A 24,767-nucleotide genomic window follows, 5' to 3' on the forward strand; every position below is an offset into this window, starting at 1 on the left:
ATTCCTGCTGCAGCAGCAACAACTCATGCTGAAGTAGTAGTACTCTCACTGCTGAAGTTAGTACATTTGAGTATAATAAAGTACATGCATCAATAAGAATACCGTTGTACATGTATATATGTTTACATTGATATGTGAGTGAGTACACTACAGTACAGTACATGTTTACAATATATACATGGTATACTATAGTACATGTACGTATCAGTATTCTGCAGTATATTTGTATTACATGTACACATAATATAGTACATGTGCATTTGAGTATACTACAGTACACTCGTATTATATACACACAAATACTTTAATTTAAATACTTTAATGATACTGTGTACTGTTTCAGCCCCCTGAATGACACATCTGTTCACATCTGCCTGTTACTGACCGGTACTACTGTTACCACGACAACAAGCTCCAACAACACACACTCAGTCAGGAGGAAGTGATGTCATAATATGACGTCTCGCCCTGCTGGCAGAACTACAGCACAGAATGACCGTTTAATGTACTTTAATGTGATTTTATACTGTTGTTCAAAGTACTTCACTACATCATAGAGAGATGTATCCAAGTACTTTAAGTCTGTAAAGGTACCTGACTCTCCTTAGGTCACATTACATCACATTACAGGTCATTTAGCTGACGCTTTTATCTAAAGCGACTTACATTACACTACATTTTTTAACCCTTGGCTTTTTGCCCGGGGAGCAATTAGGAGTTATGTGCCTTGCTCAGGGACACTTTGACATGGGACAGCCGGGGCTCGAACCACCAACAAGTTGATCCAATGGAACTCACTAGATCAATAATATTGATAATACAATAATAACATGACATCACTTGTCATTTATCTGACGCTTTTATCCAAAGCGACTTACAACAAGAACATTTCAACCATCAGGACACAAAGTCAGAAGAACAAGAAACAAGAAAGTGTGATTTCATCAAATAAGCCGATGTACAACTTGCTGTAGATAAGAACCATTATAAGTCCAATGTAAGTGCTACAGTTAGTGTGTTAGTGGAGGTAGAGTCTGAAGAGGTGTGTCTTTAGGTGACGATGTGAAGGCTCTCTGTGGTCCTGATGTCTTCAGAGACCTCCTTCCACCATTTAGCAGCAGGACAGCAAAGAGTGGAGATCTAGTCGAGTGTTTTGGTCTCAGTGAGGAGGAACAAGCAGTTTATCACATGCAGAGCGGAGAGTGCGGGTCGGGATGTCGGGTTGGACCAGGTCCTGGATGGAAGCTGGACCCCATCCATTCACAGCATGGTACGTGAGCACCATGGTTAGAACTGGATGAGCCACCGGTACCAGTGAAGAGAGCGGAGGAGTGGAGGAGTGCGAGTGCGAATGACAGCGCAGAGAGAGTTGGTGTAGAGCGAGAAGAGGAGGGGACCCAGGACGGAACCCTGAAGAACTCCAGTGGTAAGAGGACGAGGTTCCGACACAGATCCTCTCCAGGTTACCCGGTAGGTGCGTCCGTCGAGGTAGGACGAGAGAAGGGAGAGAGCAGAGCCTGTGACACCAAGTTCCTGAAGGGAGGAGATAAGGATCTGGTGGTTGACTGTGTCAAATGCAGCAGAGAGGTCCAGAAGGACGAGGACAGAGGACAGAGAGGAGCTCTAGCAGTGTGGAGTTGCTCTGAGACAGCAAGGAGAGCAGTCTCTGTGGAACGGCCTTGAAGCCTGACTGGTGGGGGTCAAGGAGGTTGTTACGGTGGAGATAGGAGGAGAGTTGGTTAAAGATCACACGTTCAAGAGTTTTGGACAAAAAGGGAAGAAGAGAGACCGTCTGTAGCTGTTTTTTTCAGAAGGGTTGAGGGTGGGTTTCTTCAGGAGAGGGTTAACTATTGCCTCCTTCAGAGAAAACAGCCAGATATCAAAGCGTTGTTGATGAGACAGGTGAGGAAAGGAAGAAGGTCAGGAGCGATAGATTGTAGAAGATGTGATGGAATGGGGTCAAGAGGGCAGGTGGTGGACGGGCAGAGGTTACTAGGGTAAGAACTTTGTTAGGAAACGGGGGGTGAAGGAGGGAAGTGAGGACGATAGAGGTGAAGTCAGTGGGACACGAGTAGGAGGAGGTGGGTTTGAGAAGGAGGAGCGTATGTCAGCTATTTTCTTGGTAAAGTAGTTGACAAAGTCTCCTGGAAGAAGGGAGGAGGGAGGAGGAGGACTAGGGGGTTCAAGGAGGTTGGAGAAGATCGAAAAGAGTTTTTTGGGGTTAGAAAATGAAGATTGGATTCTGGATTGGTAGAAAGAGCTTTTGGCAGCAGAGACAGAAGCAGAAAAAGAGGAGAGAAGAGATTGAAACACAAGCAGGTCATCAGGTCGTTTATATTTACATCGTCTCCTCTCCGATGCTCGCATGGTGGCTCTCATCGCCAAGGAGTCAGTAGAAGGGAGAGCTGATAGAACAGAGGAGGAGAGAGGAGGAGAGAGGAGGAGAGAGGGAGCAAACAGGTACAGAGTCAGTTGATGGGTCGTTAGTTACAGAGAGTAAGGAATCAGGAATTAGGAATCAGGAAACATTTATTAGCCAAAATATGTCAAACATACAAGGAATTTGTCTTGGCGGTTAGTGCGCGACAGTAGACAGACAAGACAACAGTGCACAAGTAATAAAATAAAGTGGAATGAAATGCTAATGCAATGTGTTAGTAGAATAAGGCTATGGGTTAGTATAAAACAAGAGAATAAAGTTAAAAAATGTTAAATATTAAAAGAGTTAAAAAGAAAAATATTAAGCATAAAGTGCACTAACAAACAAGTAACAGACAAGAGACAAAGTGACGAGTGACAAGTGATGAATTGCAGTTAAAGTGACATGTGCAGAATGAAAGAAAGTGACCGGTGGAGTGTTATAGTCAGTCAGTGGGGGACCGGCTCTGTTGATGAGCCCGACTGCCGACGGGAAGAAACTGTTGGTGTGGCGGGAGGTCTTAGTCCTGATGGACCTCAGCCTCCTGCCAGATGGAAGGGGCACTAACAGGTTTTGTCCGGGGTGAGAGGGGTCGGCCGCCATCTTTTTAGCTGCTTCAGAGACCTGGAAGCGAACAAGTCCTGCAGGGACGGCAGATTGCAGCCGATCAGCCTCTCTGCAGAGCGGAGGACACGCTGCAGCCTGCCCTTGTCCTTGGCTGTGGCTGCAGCGTACCAGACGGTGATGGAGGAGCAGAGGATGGACTCCATGATGGCCGTGTAGAAGTGGACTGTAAGACTGTAAGAGATGAAGAAGTGGTCAGACACATGAAGTGGAGTCACAGAGATGTTGGTGGTGGAGCAGTTTCTAGTGAAGATGTAGTCGAGGTGATTGACGGCTCTGTGAGGAGGAGGAGAGGGACTGAGTGACAGAGCGAAGGAAGAAAGTAGGAGTAGGAGGTCAGATGACTTCTTAATATACAGTAATCCCTCGTTTATCGCGGGGGTTACGTTCCGAAAATGACCCGCGATAAGTGAAATCCGCGAAATAGAAAACTTTTTTTTTTTTTACAATTAGCAACTATTACATGTATACAAATACAGTGACTCACGTGTAGGCCGTTTCACTGCTCTTCAGACTGGGCCGCTGCATCCTGACTGCGCTCTGCAGTGTTCTCTTCTTCTGAAGCCCGCGGTGCAGGTGTGTTTGTTCGGGAGAAGAACATAGTGATAGGCAGCTGTTGTCGCTCTTTTTTCTTCTTTGCAAAAAGATCCTTGTACACCGACATGCCACCATCGATTACGTTGGAGAACTGTAATGAACGGCTCGGGAGTGAGTTTTTAGCGAATCAGAATGCAGAGCACAATGCACCAAAAAAAAAAAAAATGCATTATGAAAATCCGCGAAATAGCGAATCCGCGATAAGTGAACCGCGAAGTGGCGAGGGATCACTGTAATAACACAACTAAATAATAGTAATTGTAATCAAATGAATGTCCCAATCTTCAGTTGGAGGAAATCAAATATAAGTAAACAAATATTACATGTATTTGATTTAATTAATTTTATTTTAATGTGTAGTTTGTTTGATTCTTATGCGATCTATATTTTATGATGTAATAACAATAGACTCATAAAAGAAAATAACATATAATTTTAATCAATGAAAAAAACAGCTCCTGGCCAATCAGAGAGCAGTATGTTATGTCTCTGTGATGTAATAATATAACTTACGTACATTTAACAGACAATACTTCAGTATCTATAATTCTGTTTGTACCCAATAATACTACAGTATTTATGATACATTACTTATATTTACATGATAATACTACAGGATTTATAATATATTATGTACATTTACCTGATAGTACTACCGTTTTTATAATACAATGTGTACATTTGCTGATAATACTACAGTATTTATAATATGTTATATACATTAAAAAGCCTGATTATTCAGTTTTTACTGAACATTAACCTTTCATGTGTCAACGTAGTATTTGTACCTCAAAGTGTGTGTATTAGTATCTGTGAGTTGGCTTCTTTTCCTTTAAGAGAATTCACCTCACCTGGACACACCTGAGCTCAACTTCCGGAGAGCCGCAGCAAAGGACCGGAAACAACAACAGGAGAAGATCACTTCGTCACGGTGAGCTTAGTTTTCTGTTTCATTGTTAGCTTCTTACTTTGTGTTAGCTTCTTACTTTGTGTTAGCTTGCTACTTTGTGTTAGCTTGCTACTTTGGGTTAGCTTGCCACTTTGTGTTAGCTTGCTACTTTGGGTTAGCTAGCTACTTTGTGTTAGCTTGCTACTTTGTGTTAGCTTGCTACTTTGGGTTAGCTAGCTACTTTGTGTTAGCTTGCTACTTTGGGTTAGCTTGCCACTTTGTGTTAGCTTGCTACTTTGGGTTAGCTAGCTACTTTGTGTTAGCTTGCTACTTTGGGTTAGCTTGCTCTGTGGGTTAGCTTGCTATTTTGCTTCTCTAAAAGTGAGATTATTGATCAGTGAGGCCCGGCCGCCTGCTGATTATCGAGTTATTATCTATATGTGAAAGTATCTACCATGAATCGGTCACTATGTGTTGATTTCGGTGACTTTTAATCTGTTTACGTCACGGCTGCCATGTTGTCAGAAGGGGGCGGGGTTAGCTAGGGTGACCTGATTTGAGTTTGTGAAAAAGAGACACTTCGTCGCGCGGGGGAGGGGGCGTGGCGGAGGGAGGGGGCGTGGCCGAGGGGGGGGGGAGTACAGCATGCCTCACCATGACCGTGTGAATGCGTACAGATGTCACATATGACACTAATGACTATATGAACATCTATTTATTGAACTTTAACAAAACTTCAAAGTGCAAATGTAAAACAACACTTTTGTGGCATTTAGTCCAGCGCTTCTTTAAATCAGGAATCAGGAATCAGGAAACATTTATTAGCCAAAATATGTCAAACATACAAGGAATTTGTCTTGGCGGTTAGTGCGCGACAGTAGACAGACAAGACAACAGTGCACAAGTAATAAAATAAAGTGGAATGAAATGCTAATGCAATGTGTTAGTAGAATAAGGCTATGGGTTAGTATAAAACAAGAGAATAAAGTTAAAAAATGTTAAATATTAAAAAGTAAAAAAGAAAAATATTAAGCATAAAGTGCACTAACAAACAAGTAACAGACAAGAGACAAAGTGATGAATTGCAGTTAAAGTGACATGTGCAGTGTGAGGGGGAGTGACCGGTGGGATGTTATAGTCGGTCAGTGGGGGACCGGCTCTGTTGATGAGCCCGACTGCCGACGGGAAGAAGCTGTTGGTGTGGCGGGAGGTCTTAGTCCTGATGGACCTCAGCCTCCTGCCAGATGGAAGGGGCACAAACAGGTTTTGTCCGGGGTGGACAAGTGCGGGGTGTAATGTGTCTTGTCCATATATTGAAGCAATAATGATAACACATACAACATTCTAAATAATAAATGGTTTATATGGCCACTTATTAAAATAAGAAAATGAAGACACTTTTCTGTCCTCGTGTGGTTGGGCATATTTCTCTAAGACTGAAGAGTCGGCGATTACCTATCGAACTGTCAGGGCGTAATGACCAGTTTGTGAAAGACCCAGAAAAACACAAATATCCCACGAAGCAAAATCCCGGATGTTTTTGGAATCCCTGCCGGACACATTCAAAAAGAGGACATGTCGGTGGAAAAGAGGACGTCTGGTCCCCCTACGTTATCACTACTCCCCTTCGGATCAATGTGTGAATATAAACGTTCTAAATAAGAGAATGTGATTAGAGATCAATAAAGTGATGTGATCACTGTTCTCTCTGGCAGACAGGCATGTCTCTGCTGACTGAAGATGCCCAGTGCCCAACAGGAAGTACCAAGATGCAGGACAGTGGGGGGCTGGAGGAGGAGGAGGGGGGGGTGAGGTCGGCTTTGGTGGAGCCTGACACCCTGCAGTGGCCCGGGAGCAGACCCACAGGTAAAGGTGACCAGAGGAGGTCTGCAAGTTGGACAGAAAGTGAGAGAGGGCTGATGGCAGAGGGAGAGAGGAGGGGGGGTCAGAGGGGAGAGGAGAGGGCGGAGCCTGGAGGGAACCACCTGCCAGAGAAAGCTGCTCAGGTGTTCAGTCCCGCGGTCACCGTCCTTCACTCCCCGTCCTCGCCCAGAGGCAGCGAGGCGCTCTGGGAGATGGAGTCTGAGAAGAGCCCCTTCCTGGATTCCCAAGGGGTCGCTCAGGACTACAACCAACATGGCTACCGGTACGAGTGGACCGAGGACACGCCCCCTGGCACGTGTAGGTATACCTGGCTGTTTCTCAATACCTAGAACGGGTCGGAGGACGGTCTGACTGACCTGATGATGTGTGTGTGTGTGTGTGTGTGTGTATAATATGTGTGTATAACTCACATATATTTATGTCCAGTCCGTAATGTTTCTGATGAAGATGATGAGGAGCAGCTGTAGTTTGTGGTGCTGCTGAACTTTAGATGTTAAAAGCACAAACACACATATATATGTATGTATACATACATACACATCTCCACAAAGTCTCCGCGGGCTGAGATGAGATGACGCCCAGCGGGGAGTCAGACGGACCCGTATTCTCAAGTTAAATGTTAAGAAGGTTCAATGTTGACAAACCGACCACAGAAATGTTGATTAAACTAATCTACTAATCTACTAAAACTAATCTGAAAAAGTACTAAAGCTCACGTTGTGACTTGATTATTTATAACTAACCCACCTTAACAATTGTTGCCTGTGTGTCTGTCTCAGGTGGGCGGGGCTGTCCCAGCCGGGACATCCTGAAGGTGGGCGTGTCCCTGATCACCTCAGCGCTCTTCTTCCCCCTCCTGGTGTGGGGGGGGTTTGTCTTCCTGCCGTTTGACGCCCCGCTGCTGGACGGCGCCCCCCCCCGGCTCGTCTACACGCTGCGCTGCTCGGTGTTCGCCGCCGCCCCCATCGTCCTCGGTAACTATGGCACCATAGACGGAGAAGCTCCTGGCTGAACCCGTCTCCACGGTAACCATGTCGCTCCCCACAGGTTGGCTGGTGCTTGGTGTCAGCCGCCTCCGGTCGGGGGAGCTCCGCCCCTTGTTCCATGACGAGGGCAAGGAGGCGGAGCTCCACGAAGTCACCGTCCATCAGCGCTTCGTTTCTGACTCCGCGTCCTTGTTCCTGATCTACTTTCTGCAGCTGGTCGTCATGGCGATGTACTTGACACAAGACCAGCTGAAGCTCATCCCGCTGTTGACCATTGTCTTCGCCCTCGGCCGGTGAGATTCACACATAACTTTATTTACTCATTCAGGTTACGTTCAGAGAAAGGTGCGCTTGGTTTGTACATTGAACTAAAGGTGCGCTTGTTTTGTGTCTCTAGGCTGGTTTACTGGGTGGCCGCAGCGTTCAGCAGCAGCATCCGGGGCTTCGGCTTCGGCCTCTCCTTCCTGCCAAGTCTCGCCATGATGGCCGCCAACTTCTACTTCATCTTTTCTGTGGAGGCGTCCGGCTCCGTCTTCGTCCTCCCGTCTCCTGCCGAGCTGCTGCCGACTCCACCCGCCGGCAGACAGAGGTTCTGGGGATGAGATCAGCTGATCGACTCGCTTCAGTCCAGTAGTTAAAACACAAACAAACTTTGAAACAGAAGAAAAAAGTTCTATGAAATGTCTGCAGACAAAAGATTTGTCAAATCTTTTCACTGATATTACAAATTTAAGGCTCAATAAAAAAAGTTTTATTCTTCACAATAAAAGTATTTAATCCACTTTTAGAATCCAGATGAACTTTATATACAATGTACACATTCTACACAGTACAGTATGTATTGGTGTATATATCATAAATACGTGTTCCCCCCTTCACTGACTTTTTCCATTGTTTTGTTAAACTGCGACTCAAGTTAACTGTTTCCTCATTGGATCGACGCTACATGCAAAGAACTCTGAAGCTGCTCAACTTTTATTGTGACACAAACAATGTGAACCAAAAAATAGAGATCAGGACCCGGTTCCTCGTACGTGGTTCAACTAAGTCCATCAAATGTCCCGTTACCCAGCTCAGGTTACCGAGATGATTGACATCAGACTGTCTCGGTTCCTCGAAGGCGGATCGGCGCTCAAACGTCTCGTTAGTTTGAACCAGATGTCAATCATCAGGATAATCGTCTCACGTCAGAACTTGAAGGAAGAGCAGGAGATGATCATGAACACATGAGCAGATAACATGTTCATTTGAATCATTTCTGTCGGATGAATTTAACGTATTATTCATATTTGACGTTGTTCATTCTGTCCGTCCCTGGAGGACCGTCCTGTGTCTCTAAAGGTTTCTTCCCTTTATTCTCCCCATCAAACACTCTCTCATTGTTTGGGGAGTTTTTCCTGTCGATGTGAGTGTTTCTGCACAGACGTCACATGTGTTCACACTGTGGAGACACATGAGGCACATTTGTGATACAAAATGACATGAGATGAATCCTATGATGATGTTAAAGACTGACAGCGCCCCCTGGAGGCTACAAGCCCCACAAAGTATCACACAAGGTAACGTTACGCGTGTCGGTAAAATGTGACGCTCATTTAAGGGCCTCGTCACTCTAATCAATCACATTATATTTAAATGTGTCTGCTGGCAGGAGGCTTCATGATGATCATCATCAATGAGAATAATCATCTATGTAGATGAAAACAAGCCCAAAGAACCAGATTGATACGAATGAATCTATGTATCATCTTATGTATCATACGTGTGTAATGACCACATAGAACTAGTTAATTATGTGTGTGTAGAGATAATCAGCACACAACTATTGTTCATCATCAGACATTTGATCAATTGAAGCAGTGAAATGTGGAACAAGTTTATTAAGCAACAAATAAACCAACAGAACTTTATCAAGAGCACGACATGCAGCTGCTTTCCAGATGTTCTCTGCATCGCAACACCGTACAGACAGTATGAGAGACAGCGTGTGAGACATGAGACCGTATAGAGACAGTCCGTGGGACAGTGGACGCTCAGCTCAGGGAATTCTTCTTGTAGATAAGTGGTTCTGGTCCTCAGCATCTGCGGCGCTCGTACAGGACGTCATGGTGACGTCATAACGGGTCTCTGTGATGTCATACAAGTCTCTCCCTATAAAACGTTCATCTAACTGATGTCGCTCCTTCATCAATGAGGAGAGATGAACTGATCCAGCAGCTCAGATGAACCGGAGCAGCTTCAAGTGTTTCCATGTGTTGATGTGGTGATTTAGACAAACCTTCTCCGGGAACCAAAAAGCCTGAACTACGTCATCTCATCCTGAAAATGATCCGTTTAACTCAGTCAGCCACGTAGAGGAACCGGGCCCGGTTAAGTAGCCCCCTTTGTCTGCAGCTGCTGGTGTTCAGAGGAAAGTCTCCACACCTACAGATGAAATGTTGAGTCAGACTGGATGAGACGTCTGAACAGTCATTTAAATCTCACCATAGACTCTGATGGGATTGATGTTCTTTGACTGGTCCGCTGGGAACGTCCCGTCGTAGCCGTCTGCATGTTGAGGGTCATCGTCCTGCTGGAGGAAGAAGCTCCTTCTGCAGACCATCATGTTCTCAAGGATTGTCCGGTATTTGGCTGCATCCATCTTCCCCTCGTGACGGCTTCCTGCTGAAGAGGAGCGTGATGCTACACCACCATGCTCCCTGTTGGGGTGGTGTGCTCAGGGTGACGGGTGGTGTTGGCTTTCCTCCACACAGCGTCTCACATCGAGGCCAAGAAGTTCCATTCTGGTCTCCTCTGAGCAGAGCACCTTGTTCCTCATGTTGCTGGTTCTCCCACGTTGTGTTCAACTCCAAACAGGATTTCAGTGTCATCACACTTTGAACGTTTTATCCTCAGAAACAGAGACTTTATGAAAAAAGCTGTTTAATTTAAAAGGGAAAAAACACCTTTTTACAAGACAAAGTAATCTGATATTTTCATATTTACACTTTATTATGTACAATAAAACATGCAGGTAATTTCACAATAAAAGACCTGGGAATATGTTTTTTAAAAGCTCTTCCGATTGGTTGATATCAGTCTTCCTTCTCATTGGCTGTTCCTGGCTGAGTGGGCGGAGCCTCGTCCTCAGAGCCAGTTTGGCGCGCCGCCGTCCGAAACAGACGCATCAAATCCCGAAACCGGCGAGAGACCTGCAGACACGAGGAAGAGTTACTGACAGCGTTCCTCTCGACCAATCACAGCCTCCGCAGAGCGACCATCACCTCGCTCGGAGTCTTGTTGCTGAGCAGAGTGGAGACGGACTGGAACGTCTCCTGATTGGCTCCTTCGCGCTGACACGTCGTCAAAATGACTCGATCAGCTTCTCTGCAAAAGCAACAACGGGTTTAGATTCCTTCCCTCAGCGGAGGAGACGGGAGCTGCAGCGCAGATTCACCTGGTCCACAGGATGACTTTCTCTCCGCTGGCTGACAGGGAAATGTTCTTGGCGCAGACCGGGAGGTCGGGAGGAGGAGCAGGCCGATGAGGAGCAGAGGAGGAGCAAATAGGAGATGTGATGGAGGAGGAGACGGAGGGAGAGGTAGGAAGAGTGGAGGAGGTGCTAGAATCCACCCCCACCTCCTCCTCCTCCTCCGTCCTGCTCCTCTTCACCTTCTCTTCCTCCTCCCCTTTGTCATCCAGCTCCTCGTCAATGAGAGGGAGCGAACCCTCCCATGATGCAGCGCTTTGTTCTGTGGACAGAACGAACAGTTACTCCCGTCGGTGAGCAGCAGAAACACCAACAGATTCGTCTTTACCTGCCGGAGTAAAAACACGTGTCGTGATGCTGAAGAAAGATGGAGATCACGTCTCACTGATTGAACGCTGTGGTTGTTATTAGTCGTTCTCGGTTTTCTGTCTTTACTTGTGTGTTTCCGGTCTCTTGTCTTGTTAGGTTGTAAAATCTAAATAGATTCATAAAAAACACACCTGGCTGAGGACGGTTGTTGTCCCCCTTCGGATCCAGGTCTTTGATTGGTCCTGGGTCGTCGTGGGTGGAGCCTATCTGAGGATACAGAGGGTCCAGACTCTTCATGGCTCTGGACACGCCCCCTGAGGCCTGATGGGATATGAACGGTGAGGCGGACAGGTCAGTCGAAGCTCTCTACCTGTCTGTCTCTCATCACAGAGGACAGACTTTGTGTCGGGATGATGATGATGATGATGATGATGATGATAAGAGGAGTCCATTAGTAACAGCCCACTAAAGGTACCCCTCCATGTGTGTGAGCAGACCTTGTAGTTCCTGTGGGGGGCGATCTTCCTCCGGCGGCGCCGACCCGTCATTGGCTGGATCTTGTGCCCCTCCTCCTCATCTTCCAGCTCCGGGAGCGTCACCTCCTCAAAGCCGCCGCCAGCTACACCACCTGACACGTGGCCGACGCCCTCTCCGCTGTCCGACCCGCCCCCTCCTTCATCCGGCCAATGGGCTTCTTCAAACTGTCCCGGGCGAGCTGGTGGTGGGCGGAGCTCGTCAAAAAATACCCAGAATTCAGCTTGTAGATGGGTGTGGCCTTTTAACAGCGCGGCCATCTGAACCTTTAGCTGAACACACACCAATCAATATCGTTATTGATAATGGTTAACGGTTTACAACAGAGTTAATATGATAATGTCAGCTAGGCAGGACACCTGACCCCTAATCGCTCCCCGGACAAAATGTGAAAAGCCGCTAGTTTAAAGTGTAACGTGGCGTTGGATGAAATGACCTGTGACGTGACGTAGTTGGTGCAGTTACTCTGATATGATGTTAACTGCTGATTTCTTTACGTCTTTACACCCATTATTGATAAAGCACCTCGTCGATGCTGCTTGGACTCAGGTCTGGACCGGTCTGCAGCGCTTTGATGATCTTCTGATAATGTGACGGATTATCTCCAAAACTGATCTCCAGCTGCCGCAGGAAGCGGCGGCTGCGCTCAAACGCCTGCTGCTCCTCAAACTGCAGCCGGGACAGAGACACAAGCCCACAGGTTATGAGCATCAATATCCACTCCAGCCCAATACAAAGGGTCGCTGACCCCCCGGCCTGCTCACCAGCCCACACTGCAGCGCCTGCTGAGGATGCAAGAAGGCGGCAAAGTCTCGTAGGAGGTCCGTCCGCTCTCCGAGGACGCAGCGCAGCTTCCTGAACAACGACGTCAGCTCATGTCCGTCTCCCACCTGCTCAAAACCGTTCAGCAGACACACAAACTCCTCCACCTGCCCAGGTAGGTCATGCAGCGCCTCGCGCACCTGAAGACACAGCGAATCATCTGGGGCTTCATTAAAGAGACGGGGGACAGGCTGACCGACGAGCATCCCACCTTTAAACGTCGACTAGAGCGACACGACAGCGTGAAGTTGAAGACATGGCAGAAACACGCAGACCCTTGTCCGGTCGGAGTCGTGCTAAGCTAACGGCAGGGCTCACCCTGCTGAGGTAGCTCTGGGCGAACGCCACGTCTTTGCTCTCTCTGTGCGGGTCGTTGTTGAGGAGGTTCTCGTCGTACAGCTGCAGCAGCTTAGCGGCGTCTTTGCTGTGGCGCTCCGAGCGACTTCTCCTCAGGCCGCGAAGAGGCCGGCTTCGCCCTGCGGAGAGAAGGCGGAGTTACAGACCCCAGGGTGGAGGCTTTACAGCGGCAGAAACCCCTCAGAGACAACGCTGACCTCGTCCTCGTCCGGGACACCTGCCTCCTCCTCTGGGCGTCCCGTTGCCGGATGGCGTCTCTTCATCTCTTCCTGGCTTCCTGCTCCTCCCTTCTCCAGACTCTTCCTCTTTGGGCCCCTCCTCTTCCTCTTCTTCTTCCTCCTCCTCCTCCTCTTCCTCCTCCTCCTGAGAGCCAGGAGAGGTTGGCGAGTTGTCCTCCTCCGAGTCGCCGTCTGCACAGAGACGACGCTCTGCTGCCAGCCAGGTCAGCTGCTTCATGGTCTCCTGGAGAGGTCAGAGGTCAAAGGTCAGCTGCTTCATGTTCTCCTACAGATGTCAATAGTCACCCCCTGCAGTTACCTGCAACTCTGGGACCGACAGCACCGACTCCTCTGAAGCCGATGACATCACTTCCTCCTCATCTTCATCCTGCGTGAGGTCATCAAAATCCTCCTCCTCCTCATCCTCGCCCTGTCGGTCCTGATCCTCCTCATCCTTTTCTTCATCCTCGTCCCTCTCGCCCCCACCTCCTTCCTCCATTTGTCTCTCATCCTCCTCCCCCTCCTGACCTTGCTCCCCATCTCCCCCCCCACCTGTTTGCTCCTCTCCACCTCCACCTGCATCCCTCCCCTTCCTCTCCTCATCCTCTCCACCAGTGTTTCCTTCGCTCAAACGGGCCGAACCCAGTCCTGCCCGCTTCTCCTCCTCGTCTCCTGCACAGGACCAAAGACTGCGTGTTAATGAAGCTGAACTGTCCTCCTCCACCCGTCTCTCTTCTTCCAGTGGAAGGCGTGGCGTTGTGGAAGTCTTCTCCATTTCCCTCTGCTCCTTTCTGATTGGTCTGTAGATCTCTTGGGCGTTGACAGTGGGCGGAGCATGTGGCACGCGCACCATCTGGAGGAAGAAGTACCCCGGGTTCACGGCGTCAGTAGAGCGAGGCATTGTGGGATCGGTGCGGTCCGCGTGGGCCAGACAGGGGTGGGGGAGGAGGAGGGGGACGGCCTGTTGAATCCTCCCACCAATAGGAAGGCAGGACTGGATGGCGTCAGCGCACGGCGGGTGGGCGGGGACCGTACAAACAGCCACTGGGACAGCGCTAGAGTCAGGAGGCGGAGTCAGGGCGGAGTCAGAGAATAACGTCACACCTGGAGGAGGAAGCGAGAGGAGGCCGATTGGCTGCACCGCCTGCCCGTCTGCCAGCGGGTCCAGCTGTCGCTCCTCCGGGGCTTTGGCGAGCGGCAGCAGAGACGCGTTGTGGGCCAAAGAGAAGAGACGTTTGTGGGGGGGTGGAGGCAGGTGAGCAGACTTCTTGAGCCAGTGGGGGTGGAGCCTCAGGGTGCAGCCTCTGGGGAGAGAGGGGGGGTAACAGGGGGAGGAGGTCGCCCGCGTCTTCTGGATGATCAGCTGACTGTTCTGTAGGAGAGAAGCAGAGAACCACAGTGAAGTTCATGGTGATGATACTCCATGAAGTCATCGTCCATTAAAAGGCTTTTTGGGGGCGCGAGGGTCGGTCACACGCACAGCGTTTGAGTTATTCATCAACCATTGGACAGGAAGTGGCCATATAGGGACTAAGGAGGACATGGAGACATTATATACGTCTCTACTGAGGGAATAAATCAAGAGAGAAGAATAGACGTCTATGGGAGCAGAGGAGTCGCCCCCTGCTGGTCACTACACAGAATGCAGCTTTAAAACGTTCCCTAGATGTTAATGCATCTGACCTTGAGCCAGTTGGGCATGTTGATGGTGGTTCTGTCCACCGGGGGGCAGCGGTCTCTCGGCTGAACTCTGCTGCAGGCAAGCGGCAGCTGGGGGGCGACTCTGGACGTCAGGAACGTCTGAAAAGAAGAGAAGACGTTAGCTCCACCTCTGTGAGCGCGGCCTCTGTGAGCGCGTGAACGTTGCGCTGACGTCACCTTGATGAGGTTGCCGTGCGGCGCCCTCGGCCCGCTCATCTCTCTGATGTGCTTCCTGAAGTTCCACCGTGACTTGCACAGCAGGTAGGAGCTGATCAGCTGGTCCATCTGGATCGTACCTTCGAAGTGCTTCAGACCTAAAACGATCAGACTGCACAAGTGCATTGTGGGAAACAAGATGGTTAGCGTATGATGCACAGTGTGCGTGCATGTGTGTACTGTGTGTTGCAGTGTGCATGTACCCCTCCTCTCCTGCAGTGTAAACACTGCGGGGGTGTCGGGGGTGGATGGCGGGGTCCAGGCTGCAGACAGGAAGTAGCTCCGGGTACAAAAAGACAGGACGCGTGGCGAGAAGCCAGGCGGTGTCGGCTGGCAGCAGAGGGAAGGCCAGACCTAGACGGAACCAGAACCAGAACTAGAACCAGCACCAAACATTGCCTACCCGAGGGGACGTTCCCTGCTTACTGTTGGTAGCAGGAGTCATCCTGGGGAGCCAGCGTCTGGAGGCAGCAGGAGTGGGTGGAGCACGAGGAGGCTGCGCTCTCTGCTCCACCTCAGAAATGAGATCCAGAGCCTCCTTCAGGTTACACACTCTGAAACTGCTCGGGAGGAAAACCTGCTCCCGACGGTGGGCGAACTGCTGCAGCTCCTCCTGGGGGGGGAAGGAGGGGTGACCGACTGGGTGGAGTTAACGTTTACCAAACGGGTGGAGTTGGGGCTTACTAACCAGATAGTGTTGAGTGATGCTGGCTTCGTGCTGCAATGCGTCCACATGGCGACACAACAGGTGAACCTGAGTCAGCAGCTGCACATGCTGCGAGAAACACACCACAGAACTCAGCGTGGGGACACTGGGGGACGTATTGGACACCAGGGGGCCCCATTTCAAAACTTGTAATCCAGATAACCAATCCCCCCCCCCCCCCCCCCCTCAGCCACGGATCTACCTGATCTATCCCGCTATTTCAAAACTTGATTTGGACCCTAAAACCGCCAGATAGGGACGTCCAAATCCGCCCCCCCGGATCACAGCGAACATTTTACAGAAAAAAGGAGAAGCCGACACAACGATTGTCTCTGAATGCAGGTATAATGTTGCTCAGTGTTGCTGGTCCACATTTTTTAGTTTTTTTTTTTTTGATAATCGATCATTTTTTCGATTAATTGGATTTGAAGAAAAAAATTAAAAAAAACTTTAATTTTCAACCATTCATTCTAAAACAGAAATGCAAATTCACATTGTAAAAATATTTTAGAAAGTACAGGTTGCTTAGAATCATTTCTAATCATTTCTAAAAAACATAAAACACAAATCAGAAAATTTAACAGGATTTTGTATTAACGTCTGAACTTGTTCTCCACACACACACACACACACACACACACACACACACACACACACACACACACACACACACACACAGATCACTGGCTGCTCTTTTCTCTACGTCAGCGCATCTCCCCAACCCATTGAGTGGCGTAATAATTGCACGACACAACGAATCAATAATGAAATTCGTTGCTTTTAATAATGGATTTCATCGATTCGATGCAGCCCTAAACAGCAGTATTTCATCCGGATAAAAGGCAGGATTAGATTCCCGAATCTGAATCTTCAGGATCAGATTTGCTTTGAAATACCAGTTTCTAGGATCCAATCCAGGAGGATTAATCCTGTGGGATCATTTTGAACGAGTCGAGCTAAAAAGATGGCGGCCGACCCCTCTCACCCCGGACAAAACCTGTTTGTGCCCCTTCCATCTGGCAGGAGGCTGAGGTCCATCAGGACTAAGACCTCCTGCCACACCAACAGTTTCTTCCCGTCGGCAGTCGGGCTCATCAACAGAGCCGGTCCCCCACTGACTGACTATAACACTCCACCGGTCACTCCCCCTCACACTGCACACGCCACTTTAACTGTAATTCATCACTTTGTCTCTTGTCTGTTACTTGTTTGTTAGTGCACTTTATGCTTAATATTTTTCTTTTTTACTTTTTAATATTTAACATTTTTTTAACTTTATTCTCTTGTTTTATACTAACCCATAGCCTTATTCTACTAACACATTGCATTAGCATTTCATTCCACTTTATTTTATTACTTGTGCACTGTTGTCTTGTCTGTCTACTGTCGCGCACTAACCGCCAAGACAAATTCCTTGTATGTTTGACACATTTTGGCTAATAAATGTTTCCTGATTCCTGAGTGTCCCCAGAGGACGCTTTGAGGCGGGTTGTCCACCTACCTGCTGTATCTGCTGCTGCAGCTGCTGTTTCTGGGTGTAGTCAAGGTGGAGGATGGGTTGGACGCGGTTCTGCAGCAGCAGGACGGGGGGGAGGGCCTCCTGAGGAGGGCTGGGCGTGTCCATGGCGTTGTCACGGTGATGGCAGGTAGTGTCCTGCAGGGCTCTCTTCTGTTGCAGGGCTTCATACTGCTTCCTGACGACGTGCCGTCGCTCCGTCAGCATGTCGGCTAAGGGTGCTTCAAAACTACGTCAGGCAGAAACGGACAAAAACAGGCGTCACACAGAGGATTTGATGGGGTGGAGGAAGCAGGAGGACAGACACAGGATGTCTCCTCTCAGCTGGGTCCCTCTTCATGGGGTCTGTGTGAAGCAGCAGCAGCAGAGGACGTTTCTCTTCCTCCTTACCCAAACAGTAGCAGCACTTCTCTGCTGCACCGTCCCAGAAGGAGGACTACATCGTTGGGTGGCCGTGTGTTGTATCACAAACATTTTGCGTGCAGTTTATGAGCATAGCTTATTCTTAATAATTCTAATTCTTAATGTATCAACAGTAAACGTAGAGGTTCATCCTCTCAGGACACACAGCTCTGCCCCTTGTGGCAAATGATCTCGTTCCTGACATGCGATACAAGTTCACTACGGAGCCTCCTCGTGTGTGACCTCCCGTCATGCATCATCTGTCCAGCGCTGTTACCGTAAAGCTTGGGGGATGTTGAATTTGGGTCCAGTCTGTGACGGCGCCTCCTTCTCAGCTGCCACGTCCTCCTCCTCCCCCTCCTCCTCCTCCTCCTCGTCCAGCTCCATCTCATCAGCTGCCGCCTCCTCCTGGAGCTGTACGTGTAACTGACATTTAACTAACCTGTCTGAAAGAACAGTTCCCCGCTGGTCCAAACCGCCCGTCAGTCCCCCGCTGGTCCAAACCATCCGTCAGTTCCCCGCTGGTCCAAACCGTCCGTCAGTCCCCCGCTGGTCCAAACCGCCCGTCAGTCCCCCGCTGGTCCAAACCGTCCGTCAGTTCCCCGCTGGTCCAAACCATCCGTCAGTTCCCCGCTGGTCCAAACCTTCCGTCAGTTCCCCGCTGGTCCAAACCGTCCGTCAGTCCCCCGCTGGTCCAAACCGTCCGTCAGTCCCCCGCTGGTCCAAACCATCCGTCAGTTCCCCGCTGGTCCAAACCGTCCGCCAGTCCCCCGCTGGTCTCAACCGTCCGCCAGTCCCCCGCTGGTCCCAACCGTCCGCCAGTCCCCCGCTGGTCCCAACCGTCCGCCAGTCCCCCGCTGGTCCCAACCGTCCGCCAGTCCCCCGCTGGTCCCAACCGTCCGCCAGTCCCCCGCTGGTCCCAACCGTCCGTCAGTCCCCCGCTGGTCTCAACCGTCCGCCAGTCCCCCGCTGGTCCCAACCGTCCGCCAGTCCCCCCTGGTCTCAACCGTCCGCCAGTCCCCCGCTGGTCCCAACCGTCCGCCAGTCCCCCGCTGGTCCCAACCGTCCGCCAGTCCCCCGCTGGTCCCAACCGTCCGTCAGTCCCCCGCTGGTCCCAACCGTCCGTCAGGTCCCCGCTGGTCCCAACCGCCCGTCAGTCCCCCGCTGGTCTCAACCGTCCGCCAGTCCCCCGCTGGTCCCAACCGCCCGTCAGTTCCCCGCTGGTCCCAACCGTCCCCACTAGTTCCAAAGTGCTGGTCCAAAAGTTGCAACTGGTCTCAAAGTCCCCAATGGTGAGCATGAGTCCATGCTAAAAACAAAAGCTGGTGAATGAGCAAAACTTACTGTGTCAAACAGCTCCTCCAGCAGCTCATTCACCTCCTTTTCTGAAAAAGAAGTGTGTTAACACAAAGGGGAGGACTCAACGAAGGACCCTGAGCACCTGCAGAGGGCCCCGCCTCGGACCCGGTCCACAAGACATACTAGTGATCTGCACAGCGCGGTCCGTCCTGTAGTCCTCCAGATCTGGCTCGTCTTGGTCCTCCTGGAAGTTGTACTCTGGGTCGTCATCATCGTCGATTTCCTCTGAGAAGACAAGAAGATCCAGTTCGCTGTCAAAGCAGGAACTGAGAACTTCTTTTAGTTACAATATCCTAAACTGCTGGAAGGTCATATAATCTAACCTTAAATATCAGTATTACCAGTACAGAAGGAACAGGGGGAGGACAGTAACCTCTGGCATTGGGTGTGACTCAAAGGGACAAAAGTCTGACCTTCACAGTCGGGGGACATGAGACCCTGAAGCCACCTGGTCCAGTGCCGGTCCTCCTCCCGCTGGGAGGCGCTATGGCCGTACATGTCGGCCGTGATGTCTGGGGCCAGAAGAGCTGCCTCCAGCTGACCCAGAGGAACGTGGACCAGACGGAGCTTGGAGCGTGTGCGGTACGCCAAACCGCCGGAACTCTCAAGACCGCCTCCGTACTCTGCTTTCCTGTCCAGGGACTGAGTGACAGACCGAAGAGAGAGACAGCTGGTCAACCAGAAAGGTGCAGAGAGGTGAGGGGATAACGGTGGGGGGTTACCTGGTTGGAGGTGTATGCAGGGCTGCAGTCCAGCTCCTCCTCCACCGCATTCAGCCTCTCAAGGAAGGAGGACTCAGGGGCAGTGAGGAGGGAGTGAGGAGCGCGGGAGGTTATGGACTGCTCCCCCCGCCCCTCTGGAGATCTCTAAAAACAACAGGTAAGATGTCATGGTTCATGCGAGGGGGGTTCATGGTCGGCCGTTGGAGGTCACTGTACCTTTGGGGAGTTAGGTAGGTACGGTACCATAGGAGGTCAAGGGTCAAGGTATATAGAGGTCAGGGTTCCTTTAGCATAAGAGTCAGGGTTCCTGCAGGAGGTCAGTGTACCTTTAGCATAAGAGTCAGGGTTCCTACAGGAGGTCAGTGTACCTTTAGCATAAGAGTCAGGGTTCCTACAGGAGGTCAGTGTACCTTTAGCATAAGAGTCAGGGTTCCTGCAGGAGGTCAGTGTTCCTGCAGGAGGTCAGTGTTCCTGCAGGAGGTCAGGGTTCCTGCAGGAGGTCAGGGTTCCTGCAGGAGGACAGGGTTCCTACAGGGTTAGGCTAACGAGCTTAACAACTTCTACTGCCGCTTTTTATTTGGTTGCATATTTGTATCTGGGTTGTATTTCATGTAATATTATTATTTTATTTCTCATGTACTGTACTAATCACCAGAATATATTCATGTATGTGCAAAATACGTGGCAATAAACCGCTTCTACAAGAGGTCAAAGAATCACCTCCTCTGCAGTGTCCTCCTCGTCCTCCTCTTCCTCATCAGGACAATACTCTTCATCTGACGAGTCTTCATCCTCCTCGAGATCAATGTCAACAAACTGAGGAGGCTACAGGAGAGACAGAAAGTTATAAATATATTATAGTTTTAAATATGATCTAAATAATATCATTTATTTAACATGAACATGTGTCGATAAAGGTTCTGTTTATCTGTTTGTTCACCTTGACAGAGGCTGCGTTCGATGTTGAAAGACTCCAAGTGAGTGGCTGTAAACAAGAAGACACAGAGAGAGAGCGAGATTGGTCAGTGAGGGACAGACTAAACGTTGAAAGGTAAAGGAGGAGCAGATCAAACTTAAAGGTATCAAAAGGAGGCAAGCTCACTTGTCCCCGCTCCACGGCCTGCTTCAGTCTGGATCGAGTCATTTTAGGCTCCTGAAGAAACACAAACAGTTTATAGTGCACACAGAGTACCTGTGCAGGTAGTATACAGAGTACCTATGCAAGTAGTACACACAGTACCTATGCAGGTAGTACACACAGTACCTATGCAGGTAGTATAAAGAGGGCACTCACAAACATCGGCAGGTCCTGAGTGTCTCTGATGGCGGCTTCCATCATGGCCACCACTCGTTCGTGAGTTATAACCTCCTGACAGGAGACACACAACAGGTGACGTGTCACACGCACAAGAAGCGCTTCTCGTGCGTGTGACACGTCACCTGTTGATGACAGATACTCACGTGCAGGATGGCGCGCACGTTGCTGGAGGTCAAGTTGTGCTGCTTAGACTTCCTGTCCAGGTCGACGTCCAGTCGCCCCAATTCGTCTTCGCTGGTCAACGCCTCGACGGGTGAATTCAACCGAACTTTATTTAAACAGCACCCCCCGTGTTCGAATGTCATTGTGTGGTCACAGTTTAGTACCGTGTCACCTGAAGCCGGTGTTCCCTCCTCTTCCGGTCTGTTCCCAGTGGAACTTCCTGTGCGAGGACCAGACGCCATCAGAGTATTCCTGTCCACTTTGAAGAGGACAGTCTCTCCGTCCGCCCTCAGAGATTTAGACCGCAGAGGACAAATGTCCTGTTGGGCTGGGCGCCGCCTCTCCATCTGCTGGAACACACAGTCAATCGATACGACCATTGACCAATACCGACAATGATCAATACAACTACTACTATCAGTGATCAATACAACGAGCTTTCTCTCTAGTTTAGCAGTAACGTTAACTCATAAGGTGAGCGACACTTTAACAGTAGGCTAGTTTAGCAGTAACTCATGAGCTTAGCAACACTTTATCAGGAGGCTAGTTTAGCTGTAACTCACTCGCTAGCTAGCTTAGCGCATTCCAGCCTACCTGTAACGTGACACTCCTTAAGAACCGTGACAGAGGAAACTCTCAACAAATATCATTTAGTTCACCCAAAGCTTAATAAATACGCCATAATAACTGCTAGCTTGTAACCAGTGATAGCTAAGCTAATTCAGGACTGCGCAAGCGCGTTGGCTGTTCCGTGTTTCATATTATGAAATTTATAACAAAAAACCAGAAGCATCGAACGACATATTTCGTTATTCGAGAGGAAACTGAAGGAGTTAGCTTGAGACTGCCGTGAGTAGCCATAAGCTACGTGATGTTAGCTGCGCTAGCTCCTGCCAGCTCGGTCAGCCTCTGTTTCCGCCCACAACAACACGATTTCCGCCTTGGAGTCCTTCAGAATAAAAGCGGAGGCGTCATCGTGAAAAGTGAGCCGCCTGCTGTCCTGGATCCGTTTTATCCTCACGTAATATATTTTAGTTGTTGTATAGAACTAATAAACTGTTATATAGAACTTCAATAACTGCAGTCAGGAGACCAGACATTCAGTCCATGGCTTTTCTTTTATTATCCAACGGCCACCTTCACCCCTCATCCCATAGAATGGAACCCTTTTGCTTCTACGGCCACCCTGAAGGGACATATCGCAAACGCAAAACACTCAATTCAATTCAATTCATTTTATTTTGTATAGCCCATAATCGCAAATAACAAATTTGCCTCAGAGGGCTTTACAGTCTGTACACATACAACATCCTCTGTCCAGAAACCCATCGGCACAGGAACAACTCCCCAAACAATGAAAGAACCCTTCCAAGAGGGAAAAAAGGGAAGAAACCTCAGTGAGAACATCAGAGGAGGGTCCGTCTCCTGATGGACGACTACAATGATGTCATGTGTACAGAATGAACAATGTATAATACATGAGACTATATGACAGAAATGATTCAAGTAACTGTGAGTAGTAAACCAGACGCACAGCAGGACCCCTGCAGGGACCACCACCATCAGATAGAACCACCGTCACATAGAACCACCATCACATAGAACCACCATCCACAGAAGCCTGTGGGGAGGGAGAGCACAGAGTCCACCTGTCTGTCTGTCCACCAGTGGCGTTGCTGGGATTCAAAGGGGTTCAATCAGAGAGGGTGATTTTGCTCTGTAGTGTTGCTTGCATTCAATATATGAAAACATTTCAGCATCGTGGTGAAATTTGACTTTGAGATTTCAGTTACATGAACTTTGACTCCACATAAAAACATCATGGAGAAATCTAATTTAAGGCCATGCCTCGTAGCCTGGGCCTGACAGCAAATACCTGTAAAGCAAATACTGCAGTAGAAGAACATTTTAAAAACCCACTGGTTTCCTTCTAGAGAAGAAGATTCAACTTTGTGTCATTGCACAGAGGTTCCAAGACAACAAAATGCTTCTGCACCCTTTGCACTCCCCCAGACCACTGACCTCGTCACGCCGGCGACTGTGGATGAGTGGGGAGGACGGTCGTCCTCCAATCACAGGATTGTCCTGCTAACCCGCGTGTCCATGTGTCCTTGGGCCAGACACGTACCGCTGTGAATGTCGGTGGCTCTGTGTGTGGGAGCTGTCAGTGTGTGAATGGGTGAATGATGTCATGTAGTGTTAAAGCGCTGCACAAGTACAGTCCATTCACCGTTCTTCTCTTGCTTCTCTCTGCCATGTGGTTAATGATCGGATCATGTACCGGTCGTCGCGTTATGACGAACACTATGACATTTTGTTATCACTAGCATAAACGGATTAGAAATTTAATTCATTTCATTTTGTGTAGCTGAAAATTGCAATTTACAAATTTTCCCCAGAGTCAAGGATGTGTGGGTCCTCATCTCCTGGTCTGTGAGGATGTGTGGGTCCTCATCTCCTGGTCTGTGGGGATGTGTGGGTCCTCATCTCCTGGTCTGTGGGGATCCTCATCTCCTGGTCTGTGGGGATGTGTGGGTCCTCATCTCCTGGTCTGTGGGGATCCTCATCTCCTGGTCTGTGGGGATGTGTGGGTCCTGGTCTGTGAGGATGTGTGGGTCCTCATCTCCTGGTCTGTGGGGATGTGTGGGTCCTGGTCTGTGAGGATGTGTGGGTCCTCATCTCCTGGTCTGTGGGGATGTGTGGGTCCTCATCTCCTGGTCTGTGGGGATCCTCATCTCCTGGTCTGTGGGGATGTGTGGGTCCTGGTCTGTGAGGATGTGTGGGTCCTCATCTCCTGGTCTGTGGGGATGTGTGGGTCCTCATCTCCTGGTCTGTGGGGATCCTCATCTCCTGGTCTGTGGGGATGTGTGGGTCCTGGTCTGTGAGGATGTGTGGGTCCTCATCTCCTGGTCTGTGGGGATGTGTGGGTCCTCATCTCCTGGTCTGTGAGGATGTGTGGGTCCTCATCTCCTGGTCTGTGAGGATGTGTGGGTCTTGAAAATAGGCTAAACATGTAAAAAAGTATTGGTGAGGAAAGGCCAATTCATTGGTAAGTCATGTGTCCACACGCCTTGCAAAGTTCATCAGCCCATAACGTCTCAATACGATACGACATCAGCACCAATAATGATCCAAGGAAGAATCACTGTCAATCTGACACGGACAAAATTCGAAATGGAAAATCCAGTTAAGGCGCATTTACACACCGTGATTGACTCTTCGGAGTGGATGGGACTTGGGGGAAAACTGTCCGGCTGACGGGTAAAAGAGGACGTCGGCTTTCTCTTGTGTTGCACTTGATGTTTGACTGCGTTTGGAAAACTGTTCACTTTGTCAGAAACAAAGTAAGCGAACACTTTCAGCCGCTAGCAAGACGTCTCGTTAGCGATGCTAGCTTGGTTTAACACGCTGAGACATTGATGCTAGTATTAAGTGCCCTCGCGTTACTTCTTGGTGACGTCATTGTGATCCACAGAGTGTGAGATGCATGTAACGGTACAATATGTGATAACATTGTCGTGTCTGTATTTGACGTGACGTGCAAAGAGCTGCACGCT

The 24,767-nt window shown here is 49.3% G+C and overlaps 2 protein-coding genes across 11 annotated transcripts; one reads left to right on the forward strand and one right to left on the reverse strand.

Moving 5' to 3' along the window:
* The first annotated feature begins 4,155 nt into the window (after positions 1 to 4,155).
* Positions 4,156 to 8,277, forward strand: LOC120811177 (transmembrane protein 79). 2 transcript variants are annotated; one of them, XM_040166377.2, is made up of 5 exons: positions 4,156 to 4,571; positions 6,245 to 6,710; positions 7,193 to 7,387; positions 7,461 to 7,692; positions 7,797 to 8,277. In XM_040166377.2, the coding sequence occupies exons 2-5, from the start codon at positions 6,251 to 6,253 to the stop codon at positions 7,999 to 8,001; spliced, it is 1,092 nt and encodes a 363-aa protein (XP_040022311.2). In that variant the 5' UTR covers positions 4,156 to 4,571; positions 6,245 to 6,250; the 3' UTR covers positions 8,002 to 8,277. The 2 variants fall into 2 exon arrangements, with proteins under 2 accessions (XP_040022311.2, XP_040022313.2); XM_040166379.2 differs by having other exon boundaries at positions 4,479 to 4,571; positions 6,249 to 6,710.
* A 982-nt stretch (positions 8,278 to 9,259) lies between these two features.
* Positions 9,260 to 22,145, reverse strand: gon4lb (gon-4 like b). Of its 9 annotated transcripts, none has more exons than XR_013453560.1 (28): positions 21,192 to 21,725; positions 21,025 to 21,099; positions 20,833 to 20,883; positions 20,671 to 20,715; positions 20,451 to 20,555; positions 19,731 to 19,874; positions 19,422 to 19,650; positions 19,132 to 19,233; positions 18,994 to 19,034; positions 17,927 to 18,063; positions 17,233 to 17,476; positions 15,714 to 15,800; positions 15,452 to 15,638; positions 15,229 to 15,379; positions 14,987 to 15,137; positions 14,792 to 14,908; positions 13,428 to 14,480; positions 13,088 to 13,352; positions 12,852 to 13,009; positions 12,476 to 12,673; positions 12,237 to 12,380; positions 11,675 to 11,983; positions 11,369 to 11,498; positions 10,836 to 11,130; positions 10,663 to 10,765; positions 10,433 to 10,590; positions 9,884 to 10,303; positions 9,260 to 9,823 (listed from the first exon to the last, which is right to left on the reverse strand). XR_013453560.1 is itself a non-coding variant. In XM_078094232.1 (28 exons), exons 2-28 carry the CDS (start codon positions 21,555 to 21,557, stop codon positions 10,474 to 10,476), a joined length of 4,923 nt encoding a protein of 1,640 aa, XP_077950358.1. In that variant the 5' UTR covers positions 21,558 to 21,560; positions 21,805 to 22,145; the 3' UTR covers positions 10,305 to 10,473. The 9 variants fall into 9 exon arrangements, 7 of the variants coding, with proteins under 7 accessions (XP_077950354.1, XP_077950353.1, XP_077950358.1 ...); XR_013453559.1 differs by having other exon boundaries at positions 9,884 to 10,317; XM_078094232.1 differs by lacking the exons at positions 9,260 to 9,823; positions 9,884 to 10,303 and adding an exon at positions 21,805 to 22,145 and having other exon boundaries at positions 10,305 to 10,590; positions 21,192 to 21,293; positions 21,375 to 21,560.
* Between the last annotated feature and the right edge of the window lie 2,622 nt (positions 22,146 to 24,767).

This window comes from Gasterosteus aculeatus, chromosome 20 (genome assembly GCF_964276395.1).
Source record: "Gasterosteus aculeatus chromosome 20, fGasAcu3.hap1.1, whole genome shotgun sequence".
Taxonomy (NCBI): domain Eukaryota; kingdom Metazoa; phylum Chordata; class Actinopteri; order Perciformes; family Gasterosteidae; genus Gasterosteus; species Gasterosteus aculeatus.